The sequence below is a fragment of the Felis catus genome, chromosome E2 (genome assembly GCF_018350175.1).
Source record: "Felis catus isolate Fca126 chromosome E2, F.catus_Fca126_mat1.0, whole genome shotgun sequence".
Lineage (NCBI taxonomy): Eukaryota > Metazoa > Chordata > Mammalia > Carnivora > Felidae > Felis > Felis catus.
In genome coordinates this window covers 14,097,039-14,121,113 of record NC_058382.1, presented here as the reverse complement: position 1 = coordinate 14,121,113, position 24,075 = coordinate 14,097,039, and the positions used below count along the sequence as shown (strand labels likewise).

The window sequence follows — 24,075 nt, the reverse complement described above, 5'->3', positions numbered from 1 at the left end:
TGAGCCAGCCAGGCGCCCAAGAATAGATTATGATAAGGCAGTAAAAAGAATGCAAAATATCAGGTTGACAGTGTTGAGATTTTAGACTTGGTGGTCAGAGAAGGACTCTCTGAGAAGCTGATGGCTGCGTGACATAAGATGAAGGGAGAAAGCATTCCAGACAGGAGGCACAGCCAGGATGCAAAGGCCCTGAGGGAGGTGGGAAGGAGCTGAAATGTTGGAGGTCCAGAAAAACCAGTATGTCTAGAGAATAGGAGACAAGGGGGAGCCAGGGAGGAGATGAGGTCAGAGGAGTTGACAGGGCCTAGGTGATCTGTGATTAGCAGTTTTGATTTTATTCTGTTTGAGATGGGGAGAAATTAGAGATTTTTATCAAAAGGATAGACATCATCAGATTTATTTATTTATTTATTTATTTATTTATTTATTTATTTATTTATTTTAAGTGTTTATTTAGTTTTGAGAGAGAGAGAGAGAGAGCATGAACAGGGGAGGGGCAGAGAGAGAGGGAGACACAGAATCCAAAGCAGCTCCAGGCTCTGAGCTATCAGCACAGAGCCCAGGGCTCGAACTCATAAACTATGAGATCCCGACCTGAGCCAGAGTTGGTCTCTTAACTGACTGAGCCACCCAGGCACCCCAACATCATCAGATTTAGACAGATCCCTCTGCATTGGGGGTGATTGCCAAAATTGGGGGCTGGGAGCCCAGGGAAGAGACTGGAGCTGGACCAGGGTGGGGCCAGAGGGAAGTGCAGAGGGAGGCAGATAGGAAAGATGCCCTGTAATGGGAATGGGCAGGGGAAGGGGAGGGAGGGAGGCGTCCAGGCCAACATTCAAGGCTCAGGACCGGGGGGATAAAGTGGGGTCACCCAGGGACAGATTTGAAGGAGGAGCAGATCTGAGGGACAGTGTGGGATGTGATGGTGATGAGGAATCTGATATCTAAAACATCAGGGGGAGCATTTAGGAGTCCACTGGATCATGGGAATAGAGCTCAAGGAAGGGGTGGGGGCTGGAGACAGATATGGGCGTTGCCAGTACAAAATCAAGGAATGAGACTGGGGGGCGGGGGGCGGGATCCCTGCTGGCAGCTGGAGCCGTGCACTAGGGGCTGGCACCTCTTTGGAACCTAGTTTTCTCCCTCGGAACCCAAATGCCAAACTCAGCTCTTGAGTCCAGGACCTAAGTCTCCAACACCCATCCGGGGCTCTTGAACCTGCTTTAGATTCTGGGTCACTGAGGACAGCATTGAACACCTGCTAAGTGTGATACCGCAGAATATAAAACAAACATCCTGTGGTCCTAGAGCTTTAATAAGTTAGTGAGTGCATTAGTCCGTTAGGGCTGCTGTAACAAAATACCACACTCGGAGTGGCTTAAACAACAGAAATTTATTTTCTCAAGTTCTACAAGCTGGGAGTTCAAGATCAAGCTCCTCCTGATCAGTTCCTCCTGAGGCCTCTCTCAGCTTGCAAGTAGCCATCTTCTCTCTGTCTCCGCACATGGCTTTTTCCCTGTGTGCGCACATCCCTAGGATCTCTTCCCTTTTTTTTTTTTTTATAAGGACACCAATCATTTTGGGGACCTACCCTATGACCTCATTTAAACTTAATTACCTCTTTATGGGGCGCCTGGGTGGCGCAGTCGGTTAAGCGTCTGACTTCAGCCAGGTCACGATCTCGCGGTCCGTGAGTTCGAGCCCCGCGTCAGGCTCTGGGCTGATGGCTCAGAGCCTGGAGCCTGTTTCCGATTCTGTGTCTCCCTCTCTCTCTGCCCCTCCCCCGTTCATGCTCTGTCTCTCTCTGTCCCAAAAATAAATAAACGTTGAAAAAAAAATTTTTTTTAAACTTAATTACCTCCTTAAAGGCCCGATCTCCAAATACAGTTACAGTTGGGGGTTAGAGCTTCAACTTATGAATTTTGGGGGAGACACAGTTCAGTCCACAATGGGGAGACAGTACACCAGATGAATAAATAACAGGCATGGTAGAAAAGGAGGATGTGAAATTTGAGTACACATACTGTGATTTAAAATCAAGTGGTTGGTGAAGGCCTCACAGAGGTGATATGTGAGAAAAGACCTGAAATTGGGGTGGAACCATGTGGGCCCCTGAGAGAAGGAACAAGCAGTGCAAAGGCCCTGAGGTGGGAAGACACTGGTGATTCAGTGAAGAGGATAGCAGGTCTCTGGAGCAGAGTGGGCTGCTGAAGAGGAGGTCAGAGGCATGACGAGGGGAAATTTACTTTTACCGTGAATGAGACGGACCCACGGAAAGTCCAGAGGATGGGAAACATGTGATCTGATCTGGGTGCTCACAGGGTCCCTCTCTGCCATAAGAAGAACAGACTGTGGGGTCAGGAGCAGGGAGGCCAGCCTGGAGGTGATGGCACTAGCCCAGGGGGAAATGATGGTGGCTTGGATCAGAGAAGTGGCCCAGACGCCAAAGTATGGAGGCTTCCCTGGAAAATGAGACCCTAGTCTGCAGCCTCCTCCTCCCCCAGTTGTGGATGTCCCGGTCCACTCCAGATCCCACCCTCACGCTCCTGAACCCCCAACCCCAGCCCGAAGCCGCCCCTCCCATCCCCTTTGTCCCTGGTAGCGGAGTGCACCGGCAGGTCCCAGGCACAAGCCCTCTGGGTCCCAGCAGCCATGTTTTATATCCTCACAGATTCAAGTAATCAAAATTGAGACTGAGGACAACAGAGAGACGCGCTCCGCCAAGGACGCACTGCTCCTGTGGTGTCAGATGAAGACAGCTGGGTAAGTGCACCCCCCACCCTGCGCCCCCACTGGGCAGGTGGGGCCCTAGCCTGATCTTGAGGGTCCCTTCTGGGACAAGAGTGCAAGGGACCGCCCAAGTCCTCCGTGTCAGAATGTTACATTTGAAGTTAACGAACTGGTAAATAAAATACGTCCACTCTTCTGACCTTGACAAATAAACCCGTGTAAGAATCTGGAAGGCCTGGTTAAAGTTTAGAACTTGGGCTCCTCAGAAAACAGTGCTAGTTAGTGGTGGACCGTCCCCAGCCTGCTCGGTCTCCTGTATCTCATCCTGTACCTCGAGAGGCCTTGGGGGCACCTGTGTGAACACCCCAGCCCTAGTCCTGAGTCCTGGCCACCCCCACCCCGAAAGCAGCCTAGGATGGTCTATACCGGGGCTCTGGCAGTTCCCGTGAGAAGTTCAGGCTCCTGGGTACCTTTGGTGGGGCTGAGAAGGGGGCCACTCAGGCTCTGCTGGGAAGTCTCCTGGTCCCCCAACCCTCTGCCCTGCGGGAAGGGCATGGCCTGAAACTCAGGTGCCCTCTGCCGCTGGGAGGAAGCGGAGAGCAGGTATGGATGGAGACTGGGCTTTCTCTGATGCTCAGCCTTCCGGGGCTGGCCAGCTGTCTTGCAACACTCTCTGTCTTTCCATGTGTCTGTCTTTACCTCTATGCCTGTTTTTCCTTGTTTCTGTCTCTCCCTCCCCCTTCTCTCTCCCTACTTATCTCCTCCCCTTCCTCCTTTCTTTCTCCATCTCTGTCTGTATCTTGCTTTCTCTCCGTCTCTCTTTTTCCGTCTCCTGGCCCCTATCTTTCTTTCTTTCTTTCTTTCTTTCTTTTTTCTTTCTTTCTTTCTTTCTTTCTTTCTTTCTTTCTTTCTTTCTTTCTTTCTTTCTTTCTTTCTTTCTTTCTTTCTCCAATCTATCTATCTATCTATCTATCTATCTATCTATCTATCTATCTATCTATCTTTCCATCCATCATATCATCTATCTACCCCCCGACCATCCATCTATGTCTCTCTCTCTCTCTCTCTCTCCCTTCTTCTCTCCTTCCCTCCCTCTTCCCTCCTGACTGTCTCCATTTCTGCCTCTGTCTCTCCCTTCCACGCTGCTGCCAGTTACCCTGAGGTAAACATCCAGAATTTCACCACCAGCTGGCGGGACGGCTTGGCCTTCAACGCGCTCATTCACCGGCACAGGTACCACGTGGCCTGGGGCAGCCTGGCCCTGCCCTTCCCCCTCCCCCACGTCCCTTGGGTACACACCTGTACACATATGCATGTAGATGGCACGCAGAGACGCAAGGACCCATCCCTTCACACTTACACGAGGCACACACCTGCACAGAACCCTGTCCGGGCCCCATAGTCTGTGTACACGTGGAAACACACGTCCCTCGTGCAGCTGCGTAGACACACGCATACTCATGCACCTACACAGCCTGTGCCTGATGCTTCGATGCCTCCAGGGTGGAGAGCTCACCCCCCATGGATGGTCTTCTCTGGTGTGTGCATGGTGGTCCTTCCTCAAGGCAAGCCGCAGAGCCCCCCTTCCGGCTCCCTGTGCACCCACATTTCACACCCCAGGGCCTGGCGCTGAATTGGCTGAAAGGTGGGCATCCAGACAAGTTGCACCCACATCGTGACTGTCCATATGACAGATGAGGGAAACTGAGGCCCAGAGCCTGGGAGGGACTTGCTCTGGTGTGGTCGGAGTGGAACCCAGCCTTTTCTGCTGTGGACACATGTTCGTTCACAACCCCTGCCTGTCACATACACACCCATACATTTAGCGAGACCCGTCCTCCCCACACAGTGAGAAATCCACCAGCTGTACCCATGTCATACTAACAACGGTAACATTTACTAAGTGCTTTCTGTATACCCGGCATTGTTCTAAGAGCTTTCCAATAAGTCATTTAATAGTCAGTGAGCCTGTGAGGCAGATGCTATTATCATCCCCATTTTACAGATGAAAAAATTGAGGCACAGAGAGACAAAATAGCTTACCCAGAGTGACAGCCAGCCAGGAAATGGCTGAGCTGGGGTTTGAGCTGCGTGGGCTGGCTGTAGACCTCACACTTCTAACTGCTACGTAATACTGTTTAGCAAAGCACCCAAGTAGATGTGTGCATTGCCAAGTCGGTCCCACTCATTCGCACGCAGTACTCACGGCCACAGATAAGTGCACAGGCGTGCACCAGCATACACAGCTTTCCCCTCGGGAGGCGGTGCCCCTCCTGCCCCTGGCTTTGGGTGGGGCTCAGGCCGGGAGGTCTTTCTGCCTGCTCACCCCCTGGCTCTGGAGCCTGCCTGCTGCCTGCCCGCTCTGTGCCCCTGCCTAGGCCCGATCTCGTGGACTTCAGCAAACTCACCAAGTCCAATGCCAACTACAACCTGCAGAGAGCCTTCCGCACGGCGGAGCAGCACCTGGGGCTGACACGTCTGCTGGACCCTGAGGGTGAGCCCCCCACAACCCCAGCGGGACTTCCTCCTGGGGGGACCCCCGACCCCAATGCCAGCCCAAACTCCTCTCCATCCTGCTGCAACACCGTCCCAAACCCGAGTCCTTCTAAGTCCTGGCTCCCACCCAGCCCCTCCCCTTCTTCACCTCTAATCCCCTTTGCCCCCATCTCCCAGTCCCTTTCTTTCGCATCTCTGTCTCCAGCCCCAGACTCCTCTCCATTCCTGCCTCCAACTTGACCCCATCCCCTTCCCAACCCCAAGCCCAGTCAGCTCCCCCAAGCCCAACCCCCTCTCCCTCCCCAACTCCGGTCCCAGCTCCAGAGCCAACCCCACCCCCAACATTATCCCCTGACTTCAGCCTCATTCCTAATCCCAGACCATGCCAACACCGACCCACCAATCTCTAGAATAACAGCTGTTCCCTCTCTCTGAGAGTCTGCTCTGTGCCAAGCACATGGCTGGGAATTTTAGCAAAACTTCCCGCTTTTATCCTCACACTGACCTGGATGGATAGAACTTATCCATCCTGTTTTAATTTTTTTTTTAATATGTATTTATTTTTGAGAGAGACAGAGCACGAGTGGGGGTGGGGCCGAGAGAGAAGGAGATACAGAGCCTGACGAGGGGCTCAAACCCACAAACCGCAAGATCATGACCTGAGCTGAAGTCGGACGCTTAACCGACTGAGCCACCCAGATGCCCCCTTATCTGTCCTGTTTTAAAGTGATAGGAATGAAGTCTCAGAGATGTGAAGTCACTTGCCCAGTGTCACACTGAAAACCAGTACGTGGGACTTCTTGGGGGGGGGGAGGGGCAGAGAGAGAGAATCCTAAGCAGGCTCCATGCTGTCAGCGCAGAACCCGACGCAGGGCTTGAACCCACGAACTGTGAGATCGTGACCTGAGCTGAAACCAAGGGTCTGACGCTTAACCACCTGAGCTACCCAGGCGCCCCTACATGGGACTTCTGGTGCCTATATTCTGTGTCTGGCACATGGTAGGTGTTTAGTGGATATCTGTTCCACCAACCACGAGTTGGTGGAGAAAGAGCTGAGTGTAATATTGTGCATTCAGTGGGCACATCAAAACGATAATTGGAATGTACTGAGTTTCTCCTCTGTGCCAGACTATTCTTTCTAAAACTTACAGCGCTCCTTTTTGGCAGGCACTGTGCTAATCCTCAGTCTTGCAATGGGGGAAACTGAGGCGAAGAGGAGTTAGGTCTGTTTCCTAAGGACATGCAGTGAGTAAGTGGTGGAACAGGGATTTAAGCACACGTTTCCTCCAAAGCCCACACCCTTGATCTCTGCCCTCATAAATAAATACATACATAGAATAAATTTATTTACTTATAAAATAAATAAATAAATACACTTCGTAAATATTTATTGAGCTCCTACTGTGTGCTGGGCATGACCAGAACAATGGGAAAAAAGACAGGCATAGCCTTTGTCATCATGGAACTCAAACCCAAGATAAGGACATGATTGCATAAATGAATATTTAATTGCAGATGATAAGTTCCAGGAGGCAATGATAAGATACCATGAGGAAGAGTAACAGGGGTGACCGACTCTACACAGGGCGAACAGGGAGGCTTATCTGAGGAAGTGTAAGCTGAGGGGAGCCCTGAAGGATGAGTGGGAGGTAGGCATACAGAAGAGGGAACATTGTTCTACCTAGCGAAAACAGCATGTGCAAAGGCCCTGAGGTGGAAGGTAGAATGGTGTGTTCAAGAAGTAATTATGGATAATTTCTCTGGTGGTTTGTAGGTGTCAGGTACTATTTAATCTCATGAGGTAGATCCCCATTTGGCAGATGCCAGAATTGAGGCGCAGAGGCTACTTGTCTTGCCCAAGGCCACACAGCTAGTAAGAGTGGGCTCTCCCTCCCTCCACCCTCACTGTCCTGCTCTCCCCTGCTCTCCTTTACCCCCAGATGTGAACATGGAGGCTCCAGATGAGAAGTCCATCATCACCTACGTGGTCTCTTTCTACCACTATTTCTCCAAGATGAAGGCTCTGGCCGTGGAGGGGAAGCGGATCGGGAAGGTTTGGGGATCCGAGGGATGGGGTGGGTGGGAGCTTGGGAACCACCTGGGGGCACATCCGGGACGAGTCTGACCCCACCTCCCTTTGCTGGGTCAGGTCCTGGACCAGGTGTTGGAGGTGGGGAAGATCATCGAGCGCTACGAGGAGCTGGCGGCCGAGCTCCTGGCCTGGATCCATCGCACCGTGGGCCTCATCACCAATCAGAAGTTTGCCAACTCTTTGAGCGGGGTGCAACAGCAGCTTCAGGCCTTCACGGCCTATTGCACACTGGAGAAGCCAGTCAAGTGAGGCCCAGCTCAGGAGGGAGGGCGGCAAGTGGAGGTCTGGAGGTGGGGGTCCTGAGCCCGAGCCCCTTCAGGTTTCAGGAGAAGGGGAACCTGGAGGTGCTGCTCTTCAGCATCCAGAGCAAACTGCGTGCCTGTAATCGTCGCCTCTTTGTGCCTCGGGAGGGCTGTGGCATCTGGGATATCGACAAGGTAAGGTCGAGCATGTGGAGGAGCGGCAGGGTTACTCCGTGGCGTCGTGTAGGTTGCGCACGGCTCAAGGGAGCCATTTACACTGTAGACATCCTGGACTGGATATTCATTCTGACAGTTTTCCAGCAGGAAAGTGTCACGAAGGAGCAATATCTTTTTACAGTTTACAGAAAGGTGTATAGATGCTAGGAGCCACCTCAGACAGAGAAGCCAGGGCCATTGAATTGTGGGGCGTTGTTGGGGCCTGACCGGCCTCCTCCCATCTCCCCAGGCATGGGGCCAGCTGGAGAAGGCAGAGCACGAACGGGAGGCCGCCCTGCGAGCTGAGCTGATCCGGCAGGAGAAGCTGGAGCTTTTGGCCCAGAGGTTTGACCACAAGGTGGCCATGAGGGAGAGCTGGCTGAATGAGAACCAGCGCCTGGTCTCCCAGGTACAGGGTGCAGGACTTGGCTCTGGGTGAAAGGTGGGGGTGGGGGCAGGGAGGCATGCTGGGCTGGTGGCCCTGGGACCAGAGAGGGAGACTCGGCCTCCTGAGTGACAGAGAAGTGTTGGATTAACTCCTAGGTGGCCAATGAGGGTGGGAAGGGAGACCTGGTCTCCTAAGTGAGCGGTGGGGGAGGGGGGCGGGCCTGATCTCCAAGGTAACGGGAGAGTGAGGTCGGTCTCCCTGGGGAGCTAGAGAGGACGAAATTAAGCTCATCAGAAATAGGGAGAGTATTTAATTAGACTCTTAAATGACAAAGGAGGTTGTAGCTGGTGTCCGGGGTAACTCAGGAGGATAGAATTGGTCTCCTAAGTAAGAGGGTAGGGTAGGCCTGGTCCCCCGTCTCTAGGGCAATGGGAGGATGGTGACTGTTTCCTGGGTGACAAGTTTAAGGCTAGATATGTAATGGAGCCGTGTGGAGCCGGTCTCCAGGGTAACAGAAGAAAGCGGGGCTGGTCTCCGGGGCAACAGGAAGGGGGGGCTGGTCTCCAGGGTTACTGGGGATGGCGGAGCAGGGTCAAGGTAACAGGTGGATAGCAAAGGAAACAGGTGAGCATCTGTGGCCTGCCCTGCCCCAGGACAACTTCGGGTACGAGCTGCCGGCGGTGGAGGCAGCCATGAAGAAACACGAGGCCATCGAGGCGGACATTGCAGCCTATGAAGAGCGGGTGCAGGGCGTGGCCGAGCTGGCCCAGGCCCTGGCGGCAGAAGGTTACTACGACGCCCGGCGCGTGGCGGCCCAGCGTGACAGCGTCCTGCGCCAGTGGGCCCTGCTGACCGGGCTGGTAGGTGCCCGGCGGACGCGGCTCGAGCAGAACCTGGCCCTGCAGAAGATCTTCCAGGAGATGGTGTACATGGTGGACTGGATGGAGGAGATGCAGGTGGGGCCGGCCCTGGGGGTCAAGGGTGGGCATGGTGTGCGGGGAGGGCAGGGAGGGCTACAGACGCCGAACGGGTTGTCAGGGAGCCGGAGAGGGACGGGGAGAGAGAGACAGGAAGAGGTGAGAGAGACAAAGAGAAAGAGACAGAGAGAGAGAGAGACAGGAAGAGGAAGAGAACGAGAGACAAAGAGAAAGAGACAGAAAGACGCCGAGAGAGGCAGAAAAAGGAAGATCAAGGAAGAGACAGAGGAGGGGCGCCTGAGTGACTTGGTCGGTTGGGCGTCTGGCCGCGGCTCAGGTCGTGATCTCGCGCTCCGTGGGTTCGAGCCCCGCGTCGGGCCCTGCACTGAGCCTGGAGCCTGCTTCAGATTCTGTGTCCCTCTCTCTCTGCCCCTCCACTGCTTGCACTCTGTCTCTCTCTCAAAAATAAAATTAAAAAAACATGTAAAAAAAAAAAAAAGAGAGAAGAAAGAAAAAAAGAAGCGACAGAGATACAGAGCCAGAGGGAGCTAGGGACAGATAGAGACAGACAGATTAAGCCAGAGGAAGATGGTGACGGTTTGAGAGAGAGAAGGGGAAATCAGAGAGAGATCAAACTAGAGAAGCAGGCAGGAGGGTGGCAAAAGAAATCTAAGCGGCCACAGAGAGACACATAGGAGAAGGAATCCTTTTGGGAAAGAGAGAGACAGGCTGGAGATACAGGTGCAGGGAGAGATGGAAACAGGAAAGACAGAGGCAGAGAGAGAGATGGAGGCAGAGAGCAGAGGGAGGGTGGCGCCCGTGACAGAGACAGAGCGCAGGAATGTGGGGACAGACACAGGGAGTCAGGGAGAGCCAGCGCGAGATGCTGACGGAGACAAGGAGATTGAGATAGAGATCCGAGTTCAAGGGATGGGGTGGAGGAACACAAGAGTGGGCCTGACAATGTGGGGTGGGGCCTGCCTGAGGCCAATGCCTAAAAGGTGCTCAGGGCTGCCCCGTCTTCTAGGCTCAGCTGCTGTCCCGGGAATGTGGGCAGCACCTGGTGGAGGCGGAGGACCTGTTGCAGAAGCATGGACTGCTGGAGGGGGACATCGCGGCCCAGAGTGAGCGAGTGGAGGCGCTCAACGCTGCTGCCCTGCGTTTCTCTCAGCTGCAGGGTGAGTCTGGGGTCGGGGACTGGGGTGAAGACTTCCAGGGCTGGTGCTAATGGAAGCAGAATGACCCCTAAGAGACAGAAGGAAGGAGTAAGCTCCTTGTCTTTGGAGGCATCCAAGCACAAAATAGGATCACCCTCCATCAGGGAATATCATGGGGGAAATTATTGCCTTGGGTGGAGGTTAGACCACATGATTTCTTCCTGCTTTGAGATTCTGCAGTAATAGTTCACATTTATTGAGCACTTGTGCTTTTTTTTTTAATGTTTATTTTATTTTTGAGAGAGAGAGAGAGACAGAGACAGAGCACTAGCAGGGGAGGGATAGAGAGAGAGGGAGACACAGAATCTGAAGCAGGCTCCAGGCTCTGAGCTATCAGCACATAGCCCGACGCGGGGCTCAAACTCACAAACTGTGAGATCATGACCTGAGATGAAGAAAGACGTTTAACAACTGAGCCACCCAGGTGGCCCTATTGAGTACTTGTTTTATGCTAAGCCCCTCACAGCCAAATCTCAGTGAATACCATGAAAAACCGTGTGAGGTAATGTATAGTCAGGGCCTGTTTGGCAGCAAATGATAGAAACTCAACTCAGTTAGCTTAAGGAGAAAAGGGGAGCATCTTGGCCAGTGTAACTAAAGTGTCCAGGAAAAGGCAAGGTTGGCTTCAGGTATGGCTGGATCCAGGGATTGTCTGATGATGCTTTTAAGACTCTATCTCTCTGACTGTAGTCTCTATGTTTGTGTCACTACCGGGCAGTTCCTTCCCTTGTGGTGTAAATCTGGGGTCATTCAGCCCCATGTTTTCATCCTAGCAACTTAGCGGACCCAACAGGAGACAAGCCCCTTTCTCCCAATATTTCTGACAAAAGATTCCAGGAAAGCTTTCTTTAGCCCACTGTGGGTTCCATGCCCTCTGCTTAGCCAAGCATTGTGACCCCAGGCTCTGCACTGAGCTAATTGGCCACATCTATGTGACATGCCCAACCCATGGCCAAGAGTAGGGTTGGCTCTTTCCAAAGACAGGAATGGAGGAAGAAGAGGAGGGTGGAAAGCCATTACCAGCATCAGGGGCATGGATGCTGATAGGAAAAGCCAAGACTGGCTCTAATAAAGTTCTCATTTTACTGATGTCAATACCTTCCAGCCACAGACCGCCAGGAATCCCCCTGTTGTCAAACCAAGCTGGGTCTGTTGGCTTTTCGCACACACGCTGGAGAACCATGGAGCTTCTCACTAGGAGGGTGTTAGGAAGGGGCTTGTGATAGGATGTGGGCTTGTGTTAGGTGATTTGGGGATGATTTATGCAGTGTCTTTTGCTGCGGATTGGATACTGTCTGGAGGTGGGAGTAATTAGGTGATCACCCATCTTAATCATTTTTTTTTAACGTTTATTTATTTTTGAGACGGAGAGAGACAGAACATGAACGGGGGAGGGTCAGAGAGAGAGGGAGACACAGAATGTGAAACAGGCTCCAGGCTCTGAGCAGTCAGCACAGAGCCCGACGCGGGGCTTGAACTCACAGACCGCGAGATCATGACCTGAGCCGAAGTCGGACACTTAACCGACTGAGCCACCCAGGCGCCCCCCATCTTAATCATTTTTATCCAGGTAGTGGGAGGAACAGGAGTTGGTAGTGGTCATTCAGCTTAGCTGGGTGAAGGGGCTGGATGATAGTTTCTGTGGCTTGCCCAGTGACCTTTTTTTTGTGTGTGCTGAGACGTGATTATGGAATGGTCTTGTTTCCATCCCATTCCACCATGGTCGCAGAGTGACCTTGTCTGAAGTTGGCGTCCTGAGAAACTGTGTCTCTAGCTGTGAGTGCTGACAAGGCTGCTTTTTTGCTTTCTTGCTGATGAGGAAACTAAGGCCCAGAACCGCAGAGCTCAGAGGGTTTAGGGCTGGCCTGTCTCACTCCTGTGTCTGGAGCCACAGCCCTTTGGAATCTGGAAGCATCAGTAGAAAAGGCAAGGCCTATCTGGCTTGCAAGATGGTGTGTGTGTTGGGGCGGGGGGGGGGGGGGCGGTTCTCACCCTCATGGGCTGGGTCAAATGTTGAAGTCTCCTTCCAAGCCCCAATGGGACATGCCCACCCTGGCTCAGCCCCTCTTACCCACATCCAAACCCCGGGACAGGCTCATTGAGACCCTCTCCTTCTTGTGAAGGTTTGTCCCAGGAGGCTCCTTCTGTCTTCTCCTTGTGAGATCTTGGTGCCTGGTGGCGGCCAACAGCACCACAAAAACAGCAAAGAGGCTAATGTGTGTTGTCATGGTGACAGGAGGGAGCAATGCCTGATAAGTGGTCCAGAGTGTGGCCTCCTGATCTGCCGCTTCTTAGCTGATCCTGGGCAAGTGGCTTCCTTCCCCGAGCCTCAGTTTCTTCATCTGTAAGATGGGGCTCATAAGGATACTGCCCCACGGTGGCGTTGTGCCAGAGTCAGGTCTGGATACACGGATGCCTATTGTTGTTGATTATTCAGGTGGATGCCTTGGTATTTGGGTCAATTTCAGTAAATGTCCAGAATTCCAGAAATGGTGTATCCCATCTAGGGCAGTGTCTCTTGCAGTGTTTTGACCCAGTAAGAAATGTGTTTACCTCCTGACCCACAGTTCACACACACACACACACACACACACACACACACACACACACACACACAAATTGTATGAAACAATACTTCCCCTTACCCCGCAAGTTGCATCCTGATATTTTCTAGTCATTCTATTCTATTCCATTAAAGCAACATTGGCAGCCAGCCATTAAGTTAATTTCACAGTTCTCTTGTCACAAACCAGAAGTCTAGGAGGAAGGTGAAGTATTTGAAGAAACATGGGAGTTCAGGTCATCACTGAAGTTAAGAGAGAAGGCAACAGAGGATGAGAGAGGGAACCCAGAAAATGGCTTAAGGATAGAGACACATCTGGGTGCCTAGCTGGCTCAGTGGATAGGGCATGCGATTCTTGATCTCAGGGGTGTAAGTTTGAGCCCCAGGTTGGGTGTAGAGATTACTTAAAATAAAATTAAAAAAAATAGTGGGGCGCCTGGGTGGCTCAGTCGGTTAAGCGCCCGACTTTGTTCAGGTCATGATCTCGCAGTTCGTGAGTTTGAGCCCCAAGTCAGGCTCTGTGCTGACAGCTCGGACCCTGGAGTCTGCTTTGGATCTGTGACTCCCTCTCTCTCTCTGCCCCTCCCCTGCTCACTCTCTCTCTCTCTCTCTCTCAAAAATAAATGAACATTAAAAAATTTTTTTAATTAAAAAAAAATAGAGATGTTTCATTTGGTCCAGTTCTGAAGGAAACACAGTTTACAGATACTAGGATTCTCTGAATCTTAGTTTCTATACATCATTCAGTCAATAAGTCGCCGTTTTCATTAGGTTACTGCTCTGGGCTCCACCCCGTGCTAGGCAATGGTGAGGACACAGTGTGACGGAGACAGCCCTAGACCCTGCCTTCATGGGCCTCTCAGCCCAGTGGGGGAGACAGAACAGGCAGTGACATGCCAGAGGGGTCAGGGCAGGCAGGGATGGTGCCCGTGGGGCACAGGCAGAGGGGCAGGGCTGGGATAAGAGAAGCCTGGGGGAGCCAGAGAAGGTTCCTGCTCCAGACAGCATGTCAGGGAAGGCTGCCTGGAGGAGGGGACGCACAACCTGGCACCTGATGATGCCGACCTAGCAAAGGACAGACAGGGCAGGTAGCCTGTACCTCCCTTCCTTGGGCGCCCCCTGGCCCGTGCCCAACCCGGGATCCTCCCCTTCTCCTGGCCCAGGCTACCAGCCCTGCGATCCGCAGGTCATCTGCAACCGCGTGAACCACGTGCACGGCTGTCTGGCGGAGCTGCAGGAGCAGGCGGCGCGGCGGCGCGCGGAGCTGGAGGCCTCGCGGAGCCTGTGGGCGCTGCTGCAGGAGCTGGAGGAGGCGGAGAGCTGGGCCCGAGACAAGGAGCGCCTCCTAGAGGCGGCGGGCGGCGGCGGCGGCGGCGGCGCGGCGGGAGCGGCGGGCGCCGGGGGCGCGGCTGGCGGCGCGCACGACCTGTCCAGCACTGCGCGCCTCCTGGCGCAGCACAAGATCCTGCAGGGCGAGCTGGGCGGGCGGCGGGCGCTGCTGCAGCAGGCCCTGCGGCGCGGCGAGGAGCTGGCTGCGGCCGGCGGCGCCGTGGGCGCGGGCGCCGAGACGGTGCACCTGGCGGGCCTGGCGGAGCGCGCGGCGAGCGCGCGGCGGCGCTGGCAGCGGCTGGAAGAGGCGGCGGCGCGGCGCGAGCGGCGGCTGCAGGAGGCGCGGGCGCTGCACCAGTTCGGCGCCGACCTCGACGGGCTCCTCGACTGGCTTCGCGACGCGTACCGCCTAGCGGCCGCGGGCGACTTCGGCCACGACGAGGCGTCCAGCCGCCGCCTGGCCCGCCAGCACCGCGCGCTCACCGGGGAGGTGGAGGCGCATCGCGGGCCCGTGGGCGGCCTGCGGCGTCAGTTGGCGACACTGGGGGGCGCCAGCGGCGCCGGGCCACTCGTGGTGGCCCTGCAGGTGCGCGTGGTGGAGGCGGAGCAGTTGTTCGCCGAGGTGACCGAGGTGGCTGCGCTGCGGCGCCAGTGGCTGCGAGACGCCCTGGCGGTCTACCGCATGTTTGGCGAAGTGCACGCGTGCGAGCTGTGGATCGGTGAGAAGGAGCAATGGCTGCTGGCCATGCGTGTGCCCGATTCGCTCGACGACGTCGAGGTGGTGCAGCACCGGTGAGCGCGCCCTCCTGGGACTTCCAGGTCCCCTTTCTCACGCACACAGCCTCGCCTTCGTGCATCAACAGTTCCCATTTTCTCTCAGCTGCGACCAGGGGTTCCAGTGAAATGGGAATGATAATAGTCCCCACCTCACAGGTGACGAGTAATGAGTAAATACTTAATAGAACACTGAGCAAATACCTGGTACAGGGAGCATTTCAGGGGCGTTTGCTATCATTATGGGACTTATACTCACTTGGCGGGAAATTAAAACTTCTCAAGACACCGCAACCTGGCCCCTCCCCTGGGACTGCCGCGGTTCCTGCGCAAATGTCACCTCCCTAGCTAATGAAATGGCTCTGACCCTGTCACTTTCTCTTCCATCACCCTGTTTTACATTTCTTCGTAGCATTTACCCGCTGTGACACGTTACATACATCGGTCTGTTGGCTGACTTAGTAATGAATTGTGAAATTAGTGGATGAGCCCTTTTGTTCGCCTACTCATTCATTCAGCTGGAACTTATTGAGCTCTTGCTCTGTTCTCGGTCTTGTGCTGGGCATAGCTGAGACCCAGGCCTGGTCCCTGCCCTTACTGTGCCCACAATTACCCAAGCCACAGCTTTGGGCATTTGTTTTAAAAAAAAAAGGAGGACTGTGCCCAGCTTTAAAAAGATCTCCCTGGCTGCCACGTAGAGGGTATGTTGGAGGGGTTGAGAATGGTGGCTGGGAACCCAGAGAGGCACAAAAACCATGTGAGCCGAAACCGAGAGTCAGACGCCCATCCGACTGAGCCACTCAGGTGCCCCTGAGAAATGTAACACTTAAGGGACCGGTAGAAGGAGGAGGAGCTGGCACAGGGTCCTAAGAGGATAAGAATTAGAAGGAAATCCAGGAGAAGGCCAAGACGTGGGCAGGTCCCCAGGGTCCAGGCCTGCTTGAGCACGACCCTCCTCCTCCTACAGATTTGAGAGCCTGGACCAGGAGATGAACAGTCTGATGGGCCGCGTCCTGGATGTGAACCACACGGTTCAGGAGCTGGTGGAAGGAGGCCATCCCAGTTCAGATGAGGTGCGCTCCTGCCAGGACCACCTCAACAGCAGGTAGGCGGGGCCTGGCGCCTCAGGCCAGTTCTTTTCCTTCATTCTTTTCCTCATTCGCTCAACTGTGGCGAGTCGAGGATGTGCAATTTCGACACCCTGAGGTGATCGTGGCCACCTAGGAAGTCAGCAAAGTCTTGGAGGAAAATGGTAATACCCAGTGCTAGTGAGGATATGGTATACGATATATTTTAGTGGATTATTAATTGGCTTGTACAGATATGATTTACTGAGGGTCTACTATCTGCCAGGAATTTTTCTAAGCACTTTATATGCCTTGTTTTATCTTTTAATATCCCAGTTTCCATAGTAAAGTTTCCAGAATTCAGAACTCTTTAAAAATGGATACTCTGGTTTGTCTTCAGATCGTATAAATCTTTCGCCTTTTACTAAAAATGGTAACAAATTAATATCTTTCCCCCTTGAACACTACCAGCTGTTTTTCCAATGTGGGTAGGGTTCATAGATGAAGACAGATTCGGGGAGGCGGAATCCTTAATATGATTGATTACCCGGTACAGTAAGTAGGAGGTCAAACCTAATGCTGTCTGAATCTGGATCTGGGGCTCTTGAGCATCTTTTATTAGTCTTTTCAGCAACCCTTTGGGGCATGAATTGCTCCATGTTAGAGAAGAGGAAACTGGGGCTCCAGAGATGCAAAGACACCGGCCCAAAGTCACACAGCAAAGTAGGGAGGGTCAAGCCAGGATTTCACGTTGAGTTTGACTCAAAGCTATACTCTTTTTTTTTCTTTTATTTATTTTTGAGAGAGAGAGAGAAAGCGCACACACGGTAGGGGCAGAGAGAGAGAGGGAGAGAGAGAAAGAATCCCAAGCAGACTCCACACTGTCCTAGCACGGAGCCCGATGCAGGGCTGAGAAATGTACCATGAGATCATGACCTGAGCGGAAAACAAGAGTCGGTTGCTCACCCAACTGAGCCCCCTCAGGAGCCCCTCAAAGACGGTATTCTTGGGGCGCCTGGGTGGCGCAGTCGGTTAAGCGTCCGACTTCAGCCAGGTCACGATCTCGCGGTCCGGGAGTTCGAGCCCCGCGTCGGGCTCTGGCCTGATGGCTCAGAGCCTGGAGCCTGTTTCCTATTCTGTGTCTCCCTCTCTCTCTGCCCCTCCCCCATTCATGCTCTGTCTCTCTCTGTCCCAAAAAATAAATAAACGTTGAAAAAAAAAATTATTAAAAAAAAAAAAAAAGACGGTATTCTTAACTGCTGTGCTGCAAGATTCCAATAACCAGTGATTTTAAAGCCTCTGTAGCCTTGACACTCTCAAAGCATCAAGGTCTCAAATGACAACAACAAAGATTGACAGTGCTTAATAAGGTTATATGCCAAGTGCTTTAGCCACAAGATATCATTAGACGCTCAGTGAAATGGACATTATTATTCCCATTTTCCAGATGAGGAAGCTGAGGAGCAGCGGGAAATGATTTGCCCAAGGTCACATGATGAATCTGGCCAAAGCAGATCTTGAACTTGGGTCCTTCTGATTTCAGAGTCCTAATCTCTGCTCTGTGGCATGTCCATTCTAGAGGGGACAGAGAGACAGTGAACAAATAAACAAATAAATGAACAAGATATTTAGAGAGTTCAAGTGACCTGGTAGAACACAACTGGGGGCTGGAGGTGATTTTAATTTTTTTTAATGTTTATTTATTTTTGAGAGAGAGAGAGAAAGACAGAGTGTGAGTGGGGGAGGGGCAGAGAGAAGAAGGGAGACACAGAATCTGAAGCAGGCTCCAGGCTCTGAGCTGTTAACACAGGCCCAGTGAAGTGTCATCACTTGCTTGAGGGCCCAAAGAAATCTGTATTTTTTACCATTAATTTATTTTGATATAGAACAGATTTGCCTGTACATCATTTGATCCTCAGCACTTGGCTTGTGGAATGTACCCGGTTTCTATTTGCTGGATGCAACATAGTATTCTTATACTTCTTACACTGTGGGATCAGAATCCCTTTGGTCTCCTAAAAACTGTTCGGGGCCCCAAAGAGCTTGTTTTCGTGAGTTATATCTATCAATATTTACTGTGTTGGGAATTAATACTGGGAAATGTAAAGATATTAAGTTGTCTTAAAATAACAATAATACGGGGCGCCTGGGTGGCTCAGTCGGTTAAGTGGCCGACTTCGGCTCAGGTCATGATCTCACGGTCCGTGGGTTCGAGCCCCGCGTCGGGCTCTGTGCTGACAGTTCAGAGCCTGGAGCCTGTTTCAGATTTTGTGTCTCCCTCTCTCTGACCCTCCCCCGTTCATGCTCTGTCTCTCTCTGTCTCAAAAATAAATAAATGTTAAAAAAAAAAATTAAAAAATAATAAAATAAAATAAAATAACAATAATAGGGGCACCTGGGTGGCTCAGTCAGTTAAGCGTCCAACTCTTGATTTCACATGAGGTTATAATCTCGAAACTTGTGAGTTCAAGCCCCGCATTGGGCTCTGTGCTGACAGTGCGGAGCCTGCTTGGGATCCTCTCTCTCCCCCTCTCTCTCTCTGCCCCTCCTCCACTCACTCTCTCTCAAACTAAATAAACAAACTTAAAAAAATAAAATAATAATAAACCCATTATGTTAATGTAACCAGCATACTCATATATTTTATGAAAAATAACTGCTTTTCATAACAAAAAAATGTAGTGAGTGGCATTGTTTTGTGTTGTTGCAAGTCTTTTATGAAAAAAAATTTTTTAAGTTTATTTATTTTGAGAGAAAGAGAGCACAAAACTGGGGGAGGGGCAGAGGGAGAGGGAGAGAGAGGGAATCCCAAGCAGGCTCCGCACTGTCAGCATGGAGCCCCATGCTGGGCTTGAACTCACCAACCGGGAGGTCATGACCTGAGCCAAAATCAAGAGTTGGAGGCTTAACCAACTGAGCCACTCAGGCGCCCCACATCTCTTTGATGTCTGGCTGAAGAGAAGGCAGCCGAATTCTCGGATCTGCTTCTGCGTTCTGCCTTTTCTCACGCAGCCTCTGGAAAGTACCCTGGACACCAGGGAGAGAATACGGAGAGGGCAAATAGCGGCTTAGTCTTAGCGTTATTACAAAGATACTTTTGACCTCGCTCAGCTTACATTTTGAGAACCGCTGCTCTAAGCAAGTGTGCCTTGTAGGGTTTTATTTTACACCAGCAGAAACTGGGGCCCAGCGAGATAAAGTGACTTTCCAAAGTCACACAGTGGCTGGGTTCTATCCCAGGGCGTTGGGCCCTCCAGGCCCAGGAGGAGTCCCTGTCCACCTCAAGCCGCCCTCCTTCCCCCCACCAACCCCCCGCAGGTGGAACCGCATCGTGGAGCTGGTGGAACAGCGCAAAGAGGAGGTGAGCGCAGTGCTGCTGGTGGAGAACCACGTGCTGGAAGTGGCCGAAGTGCGCGCCCAGGTGCGCGAGAAGCGGAGGGCCGTGGAGAGCGCGCCCCGAGCGGGCGGCGCCCTGCAGTGGCGTCTCAGCGGCCTGGAGGCGGCTCTCCAAGCTCTGGAGCCCCGCCAGGCGGCCCTCCAGGAGGAGGCGGCCCTGCTGGCCGTGCGCTTCCCGGCTCAGGCTGCGCGGCTGCACCAGGGTGCGGAAGAACTGGGCGCCGAGTGGGGCGCGCTGGCCAGCGCGGCTCAGGCCTGTGGCGAGGCCGTGGCCGCGGCCGGGCGCCTGCAGCGCTTCCTGCACGACCTGGACGCTTTCTTGGACTGGCTGGTGCGCGCCCAGGAGGCGGCGGGCGGTGTCGAGGGCCCCCTGCCCGGCAGCCTGGAAGAGGCCGATGCGCTGCTGGCTCGCCACGCGGCGCTCAAGGAGGAGGTGGACCAGCGCGAGGAAGACTATGCCCGCATCGTGGCGGCCAGCGAGGCGCTGCTGGCGGCCGACGGCGCCGAGCTGGGCCCGGGCTTGGCACTCGACGAGTGGCTGCCGCACCTGGAACTCGGCTGGCACAAGCTGCTCGGCTTGTGGGAGGCGCGCAGGGAGGCCCTGGTGCAGGCACACGTCTACCAGCTCTTTCTGCGCGACCTACGCCAGGCTCGGGCGGTGCTGCGCAACCAGGTGGCCGCTTCGGGGTTCACGCGGTGGGGGATTGTGGCGACGGAGGGAAATGTATGGAGGGAGTTTTTGCAGGGACCGCTGCGTTCGTGGCTTGTCCGAGGTCAGTGGGAGCGGGGAGGGTGTCTGGGATCTCGGGTTTGTGGCTCATCCAGTGTGAACACGTGTGGGCAGGTGTGTAACAGGATTTGAGGATTAGTGTTTTATCTAAGGTGGCTAACAGTGTGTGCACTATCCCAAGTCAGTAATGCACTTGGATATACATTGCACTGGCTTCCTGCGTTTGTGGATTGTCTGGAAGGAAATAAGAAGGTGAGGTTAATTGATGATGGTTAATGGGGTTCAAAGATCTTGGGGTGGATGAGGGAGGATAAAGATTATGGAAACAGGTAATTCAGGCTGAGAGGTTATCCGGATCAGCAATTGATTGTGGATTATGTGGTTGTGGGTGCCCAAATTAGCAGATAATCTTCTTATTGGGAATGGCAACGTGCATTCCTTACGGAGAGGGTAACTGTTTATGGTTTGAGAGATGAAGTGCCATGGTTATCTGGGAAGAGCGCATCCATTGGGAGATCATTCTGGGATGGGAACCAAGTTTGAGCATTTGGACAAGACAGAACATCCTGTTTTCAGATTGCCCAAGAGTAGGTACCAAGCTTTGGAGATTTTAGAAAGGGTGACCACCAGTGCTGGTCATCTAGTGAAAGCTGACCCAGTTTGAGGGTTAACTGGGGGGACAGACAGGGAGCCCCCGGAATTCTGAGGATACTGAATATGGGAGGTGAGGTGGCCTTAAGAGAACCTTTCTAACCTACCCGTTTTACCAGTTAGAAAAATAATCCCAGAGAGGGAAAGAACTTCCTTGAAGTCACACAGCACCCAGTTCAGGCTTCATCAGTTAACCAAGTATTTACTGAGTGCCTCCTTTGTGCCAGGTACTATTCTGGGACTGAGCACACATTAGGAAACAAAACACAAAGTCCCACCCTCGTGCAGCTGGCCTTCTAGTGTGTGTGGGGAGGGAGAAGATGATAAACAAGTAAATGCAAATATATATTTATGTGTATATATATATATATATATATATATATATACACACACACATATATATACACACACACGATATATATAATATCATGTCAGGTAGTGCTGTGAAAGATAATAAAGCAGGGTAAAGGGATATAACTGGGGTGCAGGGTGGTGTTTTTGGCAGATGGCCAGAGACCTAAAGAAAGTTAAGGAGCCCACTATGGGCATATCTGAAAGGAGGGACCAGCCAGGCAGAGGGACTAGCATGGGCAAAGGCCCTGAGGTGGGATCATGCCTGGCCTGTTGGATGCTAGAGCACAGTGAGCAAGGGGGAGGAGCGAGGTGGCAAGCCTCTCCCAGGTCCAGGACGGAATGGAGCAGGGCGCACCTGAGCACCACCCCTCCTCCTCATTCCCAGGAGGTGGCGCTGTCGGGTCTGGAGCTCCCGGGCACGGTGGAGTCAGTGGAGGAGGCACTGAAAAGGCACCGGGATTTTCTCACCACGATGGAGCTGAACCAGCAAAAGATGCAGGTGGCGGTGCAGGCTGCCGAGGGCCTGTTGAGGCAGGGCAACGCCTACGGAGAGCAGGCCCAGGAGGCTGTGACCCGGCTGCTGGAGAAGTAGGTCCCTCGGACCCCAGAGGCACAGGGGGTGTGGTCTCGGCACGGGGGTGTGGTTTGGGCATAGTGGGCGTGGTCCAGGCAGGGCGGGTGTTGTCTCAGTACAGGGGGTGTGGTCTCGGCACAGAGGGTGTGGTCTCGGCACAGGGGAGGGATCAAGAGGTCAGGGCTCCTCTGCTTTACATCATGATTTCTGCTTCTCTTCCCCTCTCGGATTTTTATTTAATTCATACCATTTTTAATTTGCTTTAAATTGATACTTTGCGGAAAGGTAACTCATGCTCAGAAACCCAAAAGATACACAAGGATATATAATGAAGTTGCTCTGCCAAGCCTGCCCTCAGCCTGAGGTAGCTGAACTGGTTGTTAACGTGTTAACTTCTTTTCCTGGATGCCCTGCATCTACCCTGCCCTTCTGGTGCGCCGATCTAGCAGCTAAAGGCCAGAGCCGGGTTCTGTTCTGGCTCTCTGGATGGGACAGTGTCCCCTGCCATGCTGGTTGTCGGATATTGTGAGTGAGCACCTCCCTCTGGGCCCAACTGCCCAGTTTCCTAGGAAGCACACATGGTGTGTGTGTGTGTGTGTGTGTGTGTGTGTGTGTGTGTGTGTCTTTCCTGCTGCTGTTGCACATTATCAGTCTCTTCTATCACCATCTGTCTGTCACCACCGCCCGGTCTCTTGTCTGTCCTTGTACTAATTAAGCAAAGACATTTACTGATATCTACTGTGTGCCAGGCACTATTCTAGTCCCGGAACAAAACAGTACCCGCCCCCCAAATTGCAGCCCTCAAGTAGAGTCCTTTATAGGGGCTCCTCTAGGCTGACTTTATCATCATCACTGTTTCTGCCCCTTGTGGTGAGCCACAAGGGCCCCGCGCTGCTCCTTCTGTCTTCCCATCCTCTGATGGGAAGCATGCCTGGTCCCTCCACCACCATCCACAGCCCAGAGACCCCAGCCCTTCCTCTGTCTGGGGCTCAGGTGTCCTTTTCCTCTAAATTCATCTGGGACAATGCTGGAATTTTCTTTTTCTTTTTTTTTTTAATTAAAAAATTTTTATTTTTGAGAGAGAGAGAAAGACAGAAACAGAGTGTGAGTGGGGGAGGGGCAGAGAGAGAGGGAGACACAGAATCAGAAGCAGACTGCAGGCTCTAGGCTCTGAGCTGTCAGCACAGAGCCCGACGTGGGGCTTGAACTCACAAACCGAGAGATGCTGACCTGAGCCAAAGTCAGATGCTTAACCGACTGAACCACCAAGGTGCCCCAAGGCTGGAATTTTGTCAAGGAAACTTTCATGGGGGTTCTGGTCCTGAAGGTATAAACTCATGATCTAGTGCTCCCAGCACCAGGCCTGGACCCACCCTTCCTTTACCCCACACTTCTTGAGTACCTGCTGTATGCCAGGCTCTGCAGAACGAAGAGGAGGATCCTGGTGGACTGCTCATTCTCTGATTCCCTCTTCCTTCCTTCCTTCCTTTTCTGTCATTAATTGCTCCATTCATTCTATCATGTATTCAGCGGACTCAGGTACCGAGTCCATACTCTGTTTCAGGCCCTGCGTGGGGCAATGCTGGGCGTGCAGCCGTGACCAGGATAGCACATGACTCCTGCCCTCACAGAGCTCACATGCTTTCTTACAAGGATGGCCCAGAATGGTCGGGACTGGGATGGGAGAAATGCAGGGGGTTGTGGGAGCCCCAGGGTGATGTCTGCCCTAGGCTGGGTGAGGCTGGGAAACACAGCAGGAACTGAGACAGTTCTAATCCCTGCCTCCCTCACCCCTAGGTCACTGACAGTTGCCTAGGGACAGATTTCCCACCCTGTGGAAGTTATTCTAAAACATCCATTTGCTAGGGTTTGGGGGGAGGGCTTTCCACACCCATATGGGGGACAGAACCAATGCAGAGCTGTGAGCTGGGGCCCTGACGTCAGACAGGGTCAGATGCTAGCCCCTGCTCTACCCCTCAACCTGTGAGATTCAGGGTGAGTCGTTTAGTCCCTCCATGTGCCTCGCATCACCTGGAGCCTGGCCCAGTCCTGTGTGTGAAGTGTTCTCATGATCTGCACGTTGCACTTGAGAGGCTTGGTTAGGGGAATGGACTTGCCTAAGGTCACAGCCAGGATGTGACCCAGCCGGGGTATGAAGGATGTGAACGCTGCTGTTTTCTCTCCCTCCCTCCCAGAAAGGAGGGATTTTCCTTGTTCCTAGAACTGATGCTAGGCAAGCTGGCCGGTGAAGGCCTGGAGGGATTATTTCAGTTCAATTTCAGAGGCATTTCCCATTTTCTGGCTCTTGAGCTGAGCCCAAGCCCAGCCTCCAGCTGGGC

The 24,075-nt window shown here is 53.0% G+C and overlaps 1 protein-coding gene across 2 annotated transcripts in view; it reads left to right on the top strand.

Annotated features, from left to right (window-relative positions):
• Positions 1-24,075, top strand: part of SPTBN4 (spectrin beta, non-erythrocytic 4) — a 77,883-nt gene that overhangs the window by 18,573 nt on the left and 35,235 nt on the right. For both annotated transcript variants that reach the window (XM_023246182.2, XR_006590313.1), the window contains exons 5-17: positions 2,672-2,763; positions 3,883-3,963; positions 5,109-5,224; positions 7,167-7,279; positions 7,376-7,563; positions 7,638-7,755; positions 8,027-8,185; positions 8,818-9,120; positions 10,109-10,259; positions 14,025-14,982; positions 15,932-16,069; positions 19,350-20,100; positions 21,548-21,750. In XM_023246182.2, the coding sequence (XP_023101950.2) occupies positions 2,672-2,763; positions 3,883-3,963; positions 5,109-5,224; positions 7,167-7,279; positions 7,376-7,563; positions 7,638-7,755; positions 8,027-8,185; positions 8,818-9,120; positions 10,109-10,259; positions 14,025-14,982; positions 15,932-16,069; positions 19,350-20,100; positions 21,548-21,750 (3,371 nt within the window). The remainder of the gene's footprint in view (positions 1-2,671; positions 2,764-3,882; positions 3,964-5,108; positions 5,225-7,166; positions 7,280-7,375; positions 7,564-7,637; positions 7,756-8,026; positions 8,186-8,817; positions 9,121-10,108; positions 10,260-14,024; positions 14,983-15,931; positions 16,070-19,349; positions 20,101-21,547; positions 21,751-24,075) is intronic.